The sequence below is a fragment of the Bos indicus genome, chromosome 8, assembly GCF_029378745.1.
Source record: "Bos indicus isolate NIAB-ARS_2022 breed Sahiwal x Tharparkar chromosome 8, NIAB-ARS_B.indTharparkar_mat_pri_1.0, whole genome shotgun sequence".
In the NCBI taxonomy this organism is placed as follows: domain Eukaryota; kingdom Metazoa; phylum Chordata; class Mammalia; order Artiodactyla; family Bovidae; genus Bos; species Bos indicus.
The window spans coordinates 46,741,608-46,755,546 of record NC_091767.1 but is presented as its reverse complement, the minus strand read 5'-3'; the positions used below and the strand labels follow the sequence as shown (position 1 = coordinate 46,755,546).

The following is a 13,939-nucleotide window of genomic DNA, read 5'->3' as shown; positions in this document are numbered from 1 at the left end:
CTCTCCCCAGCCGGAAGCAGGGATTAGCAGCTGCCAGCCTGGCTCTATAAGATTCCCACTGCGGGAAGCAGAAAACAACTTAGCAGAGTGGCCCCACACTTCTGTTTTCTCTACAGTATTTTTTCAGTTCAGCACACTAAGGCTTTCAGTAATAATGGGCCAAAATGGCAGAGTGGAAGACCTAGCCTTTGTTCCTCCACAAAGATCAGCAATTAGACAGCTATTCACAACAAAGACAGCTCTAGGAGAGCTCAGGAGTCCAATTAAGAAAACTTCAGCAAAACAGTGGAACCAAAAAAAAAAAAAATCTGAAAATAACCACACAAAAAAGAGAAGAACAGCTTCTTTGTGCCTGTATCACCCTGTCCCCTGAGGCTGGCGCTGCTTGGTGCCAAGAGGAAGCTCCTCAGCTAGAAGGAGTCCCCCGTCTGGAAAAGAGACTGGTGAGCCTTTCAGAGCACTGCACAAAGGATTCACCCTACCCAGAGACCTGCAAATCTGAGACATTCTGTGATGGCCGGGAACACAGTGTCAGCCAGGCTGACAGCTGAGTGACCAGTGACCTACTCTGTAGAGGACCCTGGCAGCTTTCACTACTAAAGAAACCAATGGCCAGCAAAGCCTCCAGAGAACCCTGCAGATTTCACTGGTTTTTGCTCTACAAATATTTGCATTCATAGACACCAGTCACCTGAGCCCCTCACCACACCCTCCCCTCTCAACCCTGTTGGATCCTGGGGTCCACCCCAGTGGCCAGCCCAGGCCTCTGTGGCTACATAATTTTAAGAACCCAGCCTAGACCCCCACAACTGTCCCCCACTACTGTGCACACTGTGAAAGCTAGCACCTCCAGCCAGGTACCCACACATGGCTGGGCTGACAGCCAGCACCAGGGCCATGGAAGTACAAGACCCTAAAACTATAAGACCCTGCAGCCACACAAGTGCACGCCAGCAGCCAAGGCTGCATGTGGGCCCGGATTCAGACCTATCTCCTGACACTCACCTGCATCACTAGGCTCATCTGCAGCTGGCCCCTCCAGCTGCGCACCTGCACGTCCCAACCCTGCCCCCTTCACTGGCCTCTACTCCCACGCACACAGCCATGGGGAGACCCTGCAGCTCCAGGGGTGCATGCCAACAGTCAGAGCCTCTAAGGCTGCTTGTGGGCCCAGCTCCCTCCCTATCTTCTGTTACTGGCCTGCATACTAGTATTGCTTTCAAAGAGCTTCTTAGCTGTGCCCCTGTATCCCACTGGCCAGACTTCTGTCCCTGGCCTACACTGGTCTACATGCACTCACAGTTACACCCTGCAGCCACAGTAATGCATGCTGACAGCCAGGGCCCTGCATCTGCCAACACACCTGCAGTTGGCCCCAGCCCTTGCTGTTAGCCCAGGCTTCTGACACTGCATGTATGTTTGCAACTGGCTCCCACCATTATACAGGCACCTGCAGCTGGTCCCTGCAGCCAAATGTGCACACATACCACTGACTCCAGCCTCCACTGCTGCCTGTTTTGGCCCCTAGCTACTAGACCTGTTGAAAAGCCCAGCAGCCCTTGCAGCCTTGCAGAAACACAAGAATAAACAGTCTGAAGTTAGGAAAAGGGAGGAGATAACACAGGGCAGAAATAAATGAAAGAGACTAGAAAAGCAATTTAAGAGATCAATGAAACAAAGAGTTTATACTTTGAAAAGATAAGCAAAATTGATAATACTTTCGCTAGAATTACCAAGAAAAAAAGAAGACTCAAATAAAATTATAAATGAAAGAGAACACATTACAATTGATACCACACAGACACAAAGGATCACAAGAGACTACTATGGACAATTATAGGCCAACAAATAGGACAACGTAGAAGAAAGGGATAAATTCCTAGAAACATACAACCTACTAAGTCCAAGTCACCAAAAAAACGGAAAACTTGAACAGATCAGTAATAAATAACGAGATTGAATCAGGAATCAAAACCCTCCCAACAAAAAAAGCAGAGGACCAGATGGCTTCACAGGTGACTTCTACCAAACATTTAAAGAATTAACTCCAATTATTTTCCAATTCTTCAAAAAATGAAGAGGAGGGAATGCTCCCAAACTTAGTTTATGTGGCCAGCATTACCATAATGGCAAAGCCAGATAAGGACACTGCAAGAAAAGAAAACTACAGGTCAATATCTCTGATGAATATAGATGCAAAACTTCTCAACAAAATACTAGCAAACCAGATTGAAGCACATTAAAAAGATCATCTACCATGAACAAGTGGGATTCGTCCCTAGGTGCAAGGATGGTTCAACAAATACAGATTAATAAACGTGATACATTACATTAACAGAAAGAAATATAAAAACCATATGATCATCTCCATAGATACAGAAAATATATTCGACAGAATTCAACACCTTTTCATGGTAAAAACTCTTAACAAATTGAGTATGAAAGTAATACACCTCAACATTTTAAAGGCCATATACGACAAACCCATATATGCCTTTGAAATTGAGGCTTTTGATCTGTGGTGCTGAGGAAGACCATTGAGAGTCCCTTGGACTACAGGCAGATCAAACCAGTCAATTGTAAAGGAAATCACTCCTGATTTGGACTGGTTGGACGTCCAATCAGTCCTGACTGGAAGGACTGATGCTGAAGCTGAAACTCCGATACTTTGGCCACCTGATGCAAAGAACTGACTCACTAGAAAAGATCCTGATTCTGGGAAAGATTGAAGGCAGGAGGAGAAGGGGACAACAGAGGATAAGGTGGTTGGATGGCATCACCAACTCAGTGGACATGAGTTTGAGCAAGCACCAGGAGTTGATGGATAGGGAAGTCTGGCATGCTACAGTCCATGGGGTTTCAAAGAGTCAGACATGACTGAGCGACAGAACTGAGCTGAACTCATACTCATTAGTGAAAGACCAAATGTTTTCCCTCTAAGATGAGGAACAAGACAATGGTGCCCACTCTTACCACTGCTATTCAACTTGGTACTGGAAGCCCTGACCAGAGAAATTAGGCCAAGAAAATAAAAAGAAATAAAAATTTTCATATAAATTGAAAAGAAGTAAAATTTCTCTGCTGATGACAGCATCTTGTATACAGAAAATCCTAAAGACTCCACACAAAAAAAAAAATGTTAGAACTAATAAATTCAGTAAAGTTCAGTGTACCAAATCCACATACAAAAATCAATTGTACTTACATACACTAACAGTGAACTATCTGAAAAAGAAAAAATAATTCTGTTTAGCATCAAAAACAATAAAATACTTAGGAATAAATTTAAAGAAGTGAAAGATCTATACATCAAAAACTGTAAGACACTGATAAAAGAAAGTGAAGAAGGCACAAATAAGTGGAAAGCTATTTCATGTTCATGAATTGGAAGTCTTAATATTGCTAAAATGTTCATACTACTAAAAACCATCTATAGATTCAATGTAATTGTGATGGCATTTTTCATAGAAAGAAAAAAAAAATCCTAAAATTTGCATGGAACCACAAAAGACCCTGAACAGCCAAAGCAGTCATGAGAAAGAAGAACAAAGGTGGAGACATCACATTTCTTGATTTCAAACTATATCACAAACATACAGTAATCAGAACAGTAATATTGGTATAAAAACAGACATATAGACCAATGAAACACAAACAAGAGCCCAGCAATAATCCCACGCATATACAGTTAACTAATATTAGACAAGGGAACCAAATGTAGAAAACAATATGGAGGTTCCTCAAAAAACTGGAGCTGAGGCATGGGGGAAATGAGGAAATACGGCCAAAGGGCACAAATGTTCAGTTACAAGATGAATGCATTTCAGGGATCTGATGTATAGCATGGTGACTGCACTTCACAGTACAGTGTTTTATATTTGAAACTTACTATGAGATTCAGGTCTTTAATGTTCTCACCATAACAACAACAAAATGATTACTGAGTTGAATATGTTAACTAACCTTATTGCCATAGACATTTCACAATATATCCAAGCATCAAATTATCACATTGTACACCTTAAATTTACACAATATTCAGTTCAGTTCAGTTCAGTCATTCAGTCGTGTCCGACTCTTTGCGACCCCATGAATTGTAGCACGCCAGGCCTCCCTGTCCATCACCAACTCCTGGAGTTCACTCAAACTCACGTCCTTTGAGTCAGTGATGCCTTCCAGCCATCTCATCCTCTTGCCCCCAATCCCTCCCAGCATCAGGGTCTTTTCCAATGAGTCAACTCTTCGCATGAGGTGGCCAAAGTACTGGAGTTTCAGCTTTAGCATTATTCCTTCCAAAGAACACCCAGGACTGATCTCCTTTAGAATAGACTGGTGGATCTCCTTGCAGTCCAAGGGACTCTCAAGAGTCTTCTCCAGCACCACAGTTCAAAAGCATCAATTCTTCGGCACTCAGCTTTCTTCACAGTCCAACTCTCACATCCATACATGACCACTGGAAAAACCATAGCCTTGACTAGACGGACCTTTGTTGGCAAAGTAATGTCTCTGCTACACAATGTTACATGTCAGGAAAATTGTGGAGGAAAGAATAATGGGGTTTTCAATAAAATAAAATACAGAATTGAATGGCCCTCATATGAACAGAGAATCAAGGGAGTAGGGTGATTTATTTCAACTACCGGAAAGAAGTAAGTAGGAAAGTTATAGATCAAGAAAGGCCAAGAGATTTCATCACTCCAGTCAATGATAATCAACTATCCCTAGAGTACTCTGTTATTTGGCAAAACTAATACAATTATGTAAAATTAAAAAAAAAATATATATATATATATATAGCTGTACAGCCCAAAACAGAAATAAATAGAATTTCAAAGTAAAAAAAAAAAAAAGAAAAGAAAAGGATTATGGGACAATGGATAGCCTCAGGGAAAGAATAGCTAACATTTATTGAGTGCTATAGTTATAGAAACACTTATAAACACTTCATCATTTAGTCCTAACAAAAACCCTACCAGATAAGTGGTATTATTATACTCACTTTAGAGATAATAAGACTGAGACACAGTTAAGCAGTTTGTCCATGGTCACAGCCGGTAAGTGGCAGGGCCAGATTTGGAGACAAGCATTCTGACTCCAAAGTTTGAAGGTTTAATCTCTACAGAATACTGCATTCCTCAGTGGAAAAAGAGTTCTGATGAGCATGTCTGCCTGAAGGGGCTAGTAGTCGAGGCAGTACACAGGGATTGTCTTGAATACTTGAATGTGTTCCAACAGTGCTTAAGGATTTACCATCACTGTTCAAGATCTTCCAACACAGTCACCAGATTTAGCAAATAAAAATATAGAATTCCCAGTTAGATGTGAATTTAAGAAAAACAACAAATAATTTTTAGTATGTCTCAATTATTGCATGAGACATACTCAAAATTATTTGTTGTTATTGGTCAAAATGTACAAATTTCCAAATTTATTTATAAAGTAAGTCATGATAATGTAATGTACAACACAGTGACTATAGTTAGTAATATTATATTGCATATTTGAAAGTTGCTAAGGGAGTAGATCTTTATGGTCCTTAGTACAAGAAAAAAATTGGGAATTATGTATGGTGACAGATACTAAAGAAACACTGTAATGATCATTTTGCCACATATGCAAATAACAAATCATTTACATTGTATGCCTGAAACTAATATGTTATATGTCAGTTATACCTCTATTTAAAAAGGAAAAGATGAGAAAACATAAAAACAAAAGTTGTAAATCAAAAGATTAAGAGATGTAGTTACATTTAAAACTTTTAATTTGATACATAAAAAATACATGAATACAAAAGAGAACTACCAAATAGACCATCAGTATGACAAAGAAAAAAACAGTTCAACATTAAGAATTAATAAAATGAATGAAAGTTAAAACAAATAAAAAGAAATTATTCATTGTCTATCTGGAATTCAGATTTAACTGGGCATCCTCTATTTCATCTGGAATTCCTATCCTGAAAGACAAGAGGATAGCAAACCACTTACTTCACTCTTACCTTAAGCAAACAAACATTTTTTTTTCGCACAAGGGCAGAGTTGAATGTTGGGATGAAGACTGTATGGCCCACAAAGTCTAAGATATTAACCATCTGGCTGTTTACAGAAAAAGTCTGCCAAGCCCTGCCTTAGCCAGTTTCTCATTCATTATGTGTAATAAACAAGTTGCAATTGGCAGTGTGCCAAAGTATAATTCTAAAGCACTAAATTGGCCCTTGTGTCTCCCCCTGCTCCACAACTAACCTCTTGAATAATGTTTGACCCAGCTGTCATCAGAGTTGATGGCCTGTTTTGCAAAGTTTGAACCTAGAACCTCAAATGCTTTTTCTTGAGGAGCCACAATCCAAAAACCTGCCCCAGTGTTGGTTTAGAAAAGACAGGTACAACTGAGCAACTAGAACAAGGTTCATCTGATGAACTGCCCCTCCACCAGAAACCCTCCCTCCAGATCCTTCTTTCCTTGCCAATGAGAGCCCCTGCCTAGCAAAACCATTTGATTCTTCTTTATTGTTTTCAGAGACATGGGCCCTCAAACACATTGTACCACTTGGTCAGGGATGTCAAAAAGGTAAGAACCCTCTGGACTGCAGGTCGGAGGCTCTGTCTTGACTGCTTCCTGTGATTAGAAAGTGCCTGTTTTGCATGAGCTGCCGGAGTATTCCTGTCCCTCTCAGAACCCCCTCATTTCTGGACACGGTGTGCGCGTTTGTCTTTTAACTCTGAGACATCTCTGCTTCTGATGCAGCTGCAGTTTTATTGCCAGTCTCTGTGATTTTAGATGCTTTCACTGGACATAATGCTTTGGGATAGTAGAACTCTAGGCTTTCCCCCCATGCTGTGTGGATTTATGCCATTACCTGTATTTTCCCATCTGCTCCTCACGTTTGCGGAGCTCATTTCCATGCCATCCAACCGACCATGAAAGGCGTATTTATTTACTAGCTCCTGATACAGTGTATCACTGCCACTTCTTAGCATGACACAGAGTATAAGCATAGCTCAAAAAGTCTCAGAAAAACAGAGACTACAACACAAATATACATTCCATTCTGTTAACACTTTATTTTCTCTAATATATTTTTTCACATTCATCATCCAGTTTGATGGGGGTGGGGGAAAGTCAATTGGTTTGGGTCTAGTAGGTTTATTCCCAATTTAGAAATGAGGTTGAAACACAAGGAGGTGAGAACTATTTTGAGTGGTTAGTAAGGAGCTAGAATTAGAACTCAGATCCTTTAATAATCATTATTATTATTATTAATTGGAGAAGGAAATGGCAACCCACTCCAGTACTCTTGCCTGGAAAATCCCATGGATGGAGAAGCCTGATAGGCTACAGTCCACGGTGTCGCAAAGAGTTGGGCGAAGTAAAATGGTACCTAAGGTTTAGTGATGACTAAGTGTGTGACATTAATCTGAGCTTTCTATGTGTCTTATCTTATTTCATCTTCACAAAAATTATATGAAAGTAATTATTTTACTATTATTATTTTTATTATATAGTGTTATCCCCATTTATAGATGAAAAAATGAGGCATAGGGAGGTTACATTTAATCCTAACCAGGTGGTGGTTCTTTTGCCCTGTACAAACTCTTTCCAAGGTAGCTTCAATTCTGAACCCTTGGCCGGGTTCCCAGAAAATGACGTTTTCATTCCAAAAGTTAAAAATAGGCGGTGGGACTTCCCCTACCCCATATACATGCACAGACGCACACACACACGTATACCCACCTACCAGTTGGTCACAATTCTTTGCCAAGTCCATAGGACATACTCAGAAAAATCTATGAAGTGAGGTTAAAAAATAAGAGTACCACTCCTTCATCTCATAGGAAGTCATAAACTAGAACTACCCTTTAGGTGTCCTGTAGTCACTTACTAATTTTTCCTTTGAAAGGCCAAGCAAAGGCCCTGGGGCTACTTATAATATACTACTAACCAGTTGGACTTTGCTGGTAATGAGTAAAGGCTACAAAAAGCCTTCTTCTGATGGCCCTTAGAAACTTTCCTCTCACCTCCACACAATCCTACTGAAAAATTTCTCATCTGTGCGAGTGAGTGAAGCCTGTAGTTCCTTCAAAGCAAGGGAAATAGAGGCTGTGCCATCTGTACATTTTACCAACATCACACCTTTCCATGGCTTGCCCCCATTTCAAGCCATAAGCGTACCTGCCCTCAACAAACCCATTTCTCTTTTCCTCAAGTCTTCCTATTTAGTTTAATTTATCTTGGCTTAAAATTGCCTGGAAACTAAATAGAGGGAAGTATCTCAGAAGATAAGGTGTATACACCCAGCATATATTCTTTGTCAAGGCACTTGTTGTTCATGTTCAATAAAATGTTTTAGTTTTTCTCAAATTATAAAAAGTAAAATATCCCCCTTATCTTAATCTAGTCTGTGTCCCTGAAGGAATTATGAGGCTCTCTGAAGAGACAGCTGTGCATTTGTCCTTCTGTCCCAGTCACTGGCCAGTCCAGGCCTTCAGAGTTGCTCATGTGCCTCCATCACCCAGTTTCTCAGTGTCTTGCTTGATTTTCAGAGATTTTTACAGTTAGGTTCTACTGAATCTAAATGATCAAAGCCTGTCCTAATAGGTTCTCTTCCTCTTTCTTTTTTCTGAAACCCTATTAACTGCCTCTTATATTTGCTTACATTTAGTAGAAGACATGTAGAGTGTTTTTAAAGTATGGTTTTATTTAACTTCTTAGCTAAAGGTGTACCTCAAAAATAATATAAACTCACTAGAAAGGACAGGATGGTAAGAATTTGGAAGGAAGGACTATCAGTTAAGAGCAGTTTTATTTCTTTTTCAAATGTGATCCCAATACCAGAGCAAGAATATTGTTATATAAGGATTCGTTTATTTACTAATTTAGTAATGGGGAAAAAATGATAACAGATCACTCAGGATAGTACTGAACTTACTTAGGAACAATTTTTCTTGAGAAAAAGAGACTGCCAGTGTGGCTGGGAGAAATGAAAGCCTTTGTCTAGTTTCTTCTCTTGGGAAGAAATAGGGACAGGAAATGCAGACTCCATTTATTTCTATGATAAAGGTGAGTGTCTGACTACTGGAGAGCAAGAATCACAATGGTAGTCAAAGGAGCTGGCAGTGTCTACATTCTATGGGTCAAAGGAGCTAAAAATGAGGTTTTTCTGTTTGTGTTTTTTTTAAGAAGTGAATGAGAAAGAAATTAATATTGGTGCACATCTTCTTCAGAAGGTTTCAGATGACTTCCAGAAATTTATGCCAATAAGATATGCAAAATCTACAAAGACGAGGTTTAAAATGCTAAGAAAATCTTGATCAGTTCAAACAATTTTCAAAATTAAGGAACATAATAATTAGCATATGTGTGTGCTTTACAATTATAGGACTTTATGTACATATTAGTTGATTTAATCTATTATGACAAAAAATTGATCAGTGATAAGTACAAAGTGAATGCTGTTCAAAAGTTAGAAACACAGCTCAGATCTTACACATAATGTTTGGTAATCTGTCTATTAAATGTAAATAACACTTATGAACCCAGAGAATACATTTAGGAATTATCATACCATCACTAAGTTAACCAGGATATCTCCAAGTCCAAGTATCCTTTGAAATCAACAGAATTGAACGTGGCGGATTTGAAGCTAGTTTCAAAATCTCTAATTACTTCTCTCAAGAAAGCAATCTAAGAGTAGTGAAATAGAGTTAGTATTCCACATCAACCAGAAATTTAAAATGATACCAGCCAACCCAGTTCCCTGAGCCATTTTCGTGCATAATCCATTGGATGTATCAATGCTTTCATATTAAACCAGAGTGGCCTGAGTCTGTCTGCTTTTCCATGAAATCTAACTTGCATTTTAGTAGCTGTCTGCTCAATTTGTGCCTCTGTATGTTTTAAAGGTAGTTTTTCTTTCTTAAATTAAATGTACTAATACTTCAGATTACCTGAATTATCCCTCCCCATAAAGAAGGGTGATATTTGAACATTATATAGGAAGAGAGGTGAAATTGTGATAATAAAATTCATCTATATGGGAATCAAGACCCAGCGCTTTGCAGGATTTTAAAGCAAAAGCATTTCAGACACACTGTGGTAAAGAAAGGACGTTTTCATAACTCCATCTGCTAAATTTATGCAAATTTACCAAAGCATTCTTAATTTTTAAAAGAACGGTTGCCCAGTCTACTGCCGTGCCACACGTTGAGGGAGTGTCCTCTTTTCCCATGAATTTTCACCAGGATGGTCTTTTCCCCATTCTCCCTTAGTAAAGCTGACAAGCAGCTATCATTTTATACCTTGCATATATCAGAAGGAAACAGTCTTCTTTGAAGGCTTGTTATGAGTTTCAAAGAAAAAATTTTCCTAAACAGCTGAAATCTGATAGTGATATCATGAATTGACATCTGAAAAGCAGAGTGCATTTATAAAAGCATATCTAATAAATGAATTCAAATTATTATTTTAATTAAAAGACATCCTTAGGCATGGCACGGATTAAAATTTAGCTTCAGAGTCGTGGCTCATGGCATGAAAAAAGACATTTTCAAGTTGTCAAATTTACCTATCCATGGATCAAAACCTCTCTATTTTACTCTCTGGATCGAATTATTTGAATCCTGTGGCTTGCTATGTGTTGTTAAGGCACATAGCAATGAAATGGGAAATAAGTGTTCAGGTTTTACCAGTTACCAAGTAATTACCATAAAGGGGGAGCAGGGAATAACAGAAACAGCAGGTAGAATGAATATTACTCCAGGATATTGACTTCCTGTTTGAAAAGGAACCGAGCAAAGGAAGACTCCTCCAGAGGTTTTTGGACATTACCTGTGGAATACGAGGTGGCATTTTTTCTTTTTTTCAAAAAGGAAGTGGATGTTATGAGTACAACTGTATCCCTACGTAACCATTTACCCTCCCTTTTCTCTAAGCCTCTATCTCTACTAACCAAATTCCAGGGATTATTGGAAACTGCCTCAACTCTGCAAGCTCTGGACAGGTCTTTGCCCAGTGACCTGGCAGCAGAGATATAAGAGCAGCCTGCCAGGTAGTGATCAAACAACTGAACCTTTAGAAATAGAACCTTGAAGGAACTGTGTCCACATTGCCTGTTTTCAGAGCACAAACTGAACCAAGTACAGAGAGACCCCTCATTGCCTTGGGTTAGGTGACCATCGCCTTCTTGCGGTCAAACAGAATTCAGGCTAGTTCCTTTCAGGCCATCGCTCAAAGCTCAGTAAACCAGAATAGTCACAGAATCTTTTCTCCTGCTTCAGACCAGACTATACAAAAATCACTCTGAAATAATCAAGCTTTATATAAGAAGTCTTTAGGAAAAGTATATTCCATCACCTATTTTGGTAGTAAGTAAACCTATCAGCCCTTTATGAATTTGCATAAAATTCTGCAAAACATCACCAACGTTTATAGAATATTTGCAATGTTGCCCCTTAAAATTTTTTATTTATTTTGAATTTTACTATTATCTCTTTCCTGACAACCCATTCTTACATCTCAAAAGCGTAAATATCATCATTCAATATTGGTCTTCAGGCAATATTGATTCTTGTTCTTAGAATTCAAACTGATGTTCACACATGGTTTCTCAAAAGAAAATATATAGGTATTAGGCTCACTATTACCCACATTTTAAATTTAGAAAATTGTTACAAGGTTTAAAAATAGGCACAAATTCATAGACTCACTATGATTGTTGTTCAGTCGCATTACAGTAAACCTTTGTTGTGGTGGGGCGGGGGTGGCGGGAGGTCCTGAAACCTGGCACTTGGGCATTACAGACCATAAAGGACATGGAGTTCAGCCCCTTTTACTGGGAAGAAAACTGAGGCCTTGAGGGAAAGTGGATGATTTGTGAAGGATGGACAGAATTCAGAGCAGTTGACACGCAGCCAGTGCTCTTTCCCCTGCCAGCCTCACAGTGCCAAGAAAAATAGCACAGATGGGGTGAGCCTCCTCTGCAAGTCACCCTTGTAGCAGCCAAATGCACAGGAGATGAGGCTGACCCACACATGCCCAAAGCAGCTCTGGGGCACTCTAATAATAGCCTCGCATGACTGTCCAGTAAGAGCCAGACAATATGGAAACTGCAATCTTGTTAACCTGCCCAAAATAATGGATAAAAAGGGTTGCACAGGTAACATTCTTAAATTCAGTTTAGCACTTATAGAAAGGACAATACATGAAAAGTTACTATCTTAAGTCTTTCCCTAAGTTCTGTTTTAAAGGAACCGGATGATTTGGTCTTTCTTGATAGCCTGAGGATAGCTAGAGCTTTCCCACCCAGGAATGACTGGGTGGGAATGTTACTGAGAATATAATACTGAAGAACCCCAAATTGAGACTTGATCCCAAATACATTGATTAATTTCAATGTTTTACTTATTCACGTTTTTACCCCTCCTCCCCAAAAATATCTTGAATGCCTACCATACACCAGGCATTGAGAATGTGAAGATAAATAAGACAATTAAAAGTAGGAAGTTACAAGTTTGATGGTAAGATATAGTTGGCCACCTCTGATTCTAATTCCCTTTCAGATGATTGTTCTTGCCCATAGGAAAGCTCAGTAAGGATAATTGAGACCCACCTTCATAAGCTAATTCCCTAGTGACAATGATTATCTTCGTACACTTTGAATTTCCCAATGCTGCTATGTAACCCCATCTGAACTTTATGTAGTAGACTCAGAATCACCTGGACAGCTCATAAAGTGCATAGCCTCTCATACTTGAAGCGAGACAGGGTCCAGACCTTTGCAGAGTCACCACATTTCCCCGGTGGTTCAGATGCCACAAGGCTAGAAAACTACCACGACTGTTATGAGCCATTTCCATGAAGTAGCAGGAATTTCACATAGCATCCTGAATGCATCCTCCATTAAAGACAAATCCCAAAGTGGATGCAGTCCTCCGGCCCCTCCAAAATAAATCTAAGAATACAGTGTGCCAGGCTTCCTGCACATGTGGCACCTCTTCCATTCATGGTACAGAGCACCAGGGAACTAAACCTTTCAGATAGTGAGATTTGATCAGCTGTACCCTTTGGAACTCACTGTGAGCTCAGAATTTCCCACAAACAGCTAATTCTTCCATCACCTAACAAAGCAAAGGTTTTCCTCAGGCTACACAGAGGTCCCTTTTGAAGTAGAAACCAATAATGAGAAGATAATAATAATAACTCTTCTGTTTTTGCACCTATATGTATAACATTAAACTTACTCTGTCGCTCTAGATCTTTAAGAAGCACTATTCTCTGAAAGAAAATATGAAAAACCTCTTTAATTTTGGAGAAATAAAATATTCTATTGATAAAACTTCTCTTATTTCACCCTTCTTTCTTCTTTAAACAGAAGTGATGTTCATAAAAGTCTTTGTCATAACATCCATCATGCTCTCCTTTTATTAAAAAGGTGCCAATTTTTTAAAAATTGTTAATAGAAGTTTTGTATAAAGGATATTCAAGCTCTCAGCATATTTCACCTGATGCAGTCCCTGGTAATAACAACTACTTTCTGGAAGGAGTCTTCACTTAGTGAGCATGAAGAAATAAATGATCAGCAAGAGGCCAGTAACAGGCCCGGGTCCGAGGCAGAGCAGTGAAGGGGTCTGGGGGAGCATCTGGGAACCTAGTTCCTTAGTGGCTGGGAGTGGTAGAATTTGCCATTTGTGTTTCTTTCTGCTACACTGGTGTTTTTTTCTCCCCAGCTGAAGACTTGAATAAATATTTTGATTTTCTGTTATTGCCGACGATTACTGCATCTTCTTATTTAACTTATGTCTTCTTTCCAAGCGAGAATATCCAGGTTTCGGTTGGATCTATTTTAAGGTGAATTGATTAACCAGCATAATAATACATTAATATGTTTCTTTTTAATTATTATTATTATTTTAGTCTAAAATAGTTACAGAACACACGGAGT

At 39.2% G+C, this 13,939-nt stretch overlaps 1 protein-coding gene across 7 annotated transcripts in view; it reads left to right on the top strand.

The window, feature by feature from the left end:
• Positions 1-13,939, top strand: part of TRPM3 (transient receptor potential cation channel subfamily M member 3) — a 612,207-nt gene that overhangs the window by 506,123 nt on the left and 92,145 nt on the right. For 5 of the 7 annotated variants that reach the window (XM_070794649.1, XM_070794646.1, XM_070794648.1 and 2 more), the window contains 2 exons: positions 6,520-6,570; positions 13,810-13,845. In XM_070794649.1, the coding sequence (XP_070650750.1) occupies positions 6,520-6,570; positions 13,810-13,845 (87 nt within the window). The remainder of the gene's footprint in view (positions 1-6,519; positions 6,571-13,809; positions 13,846-13,939) is intronic. The other 2 variants (XM_070794647.1, XM_070794650.1) reach the window with 1 other exon arrangement.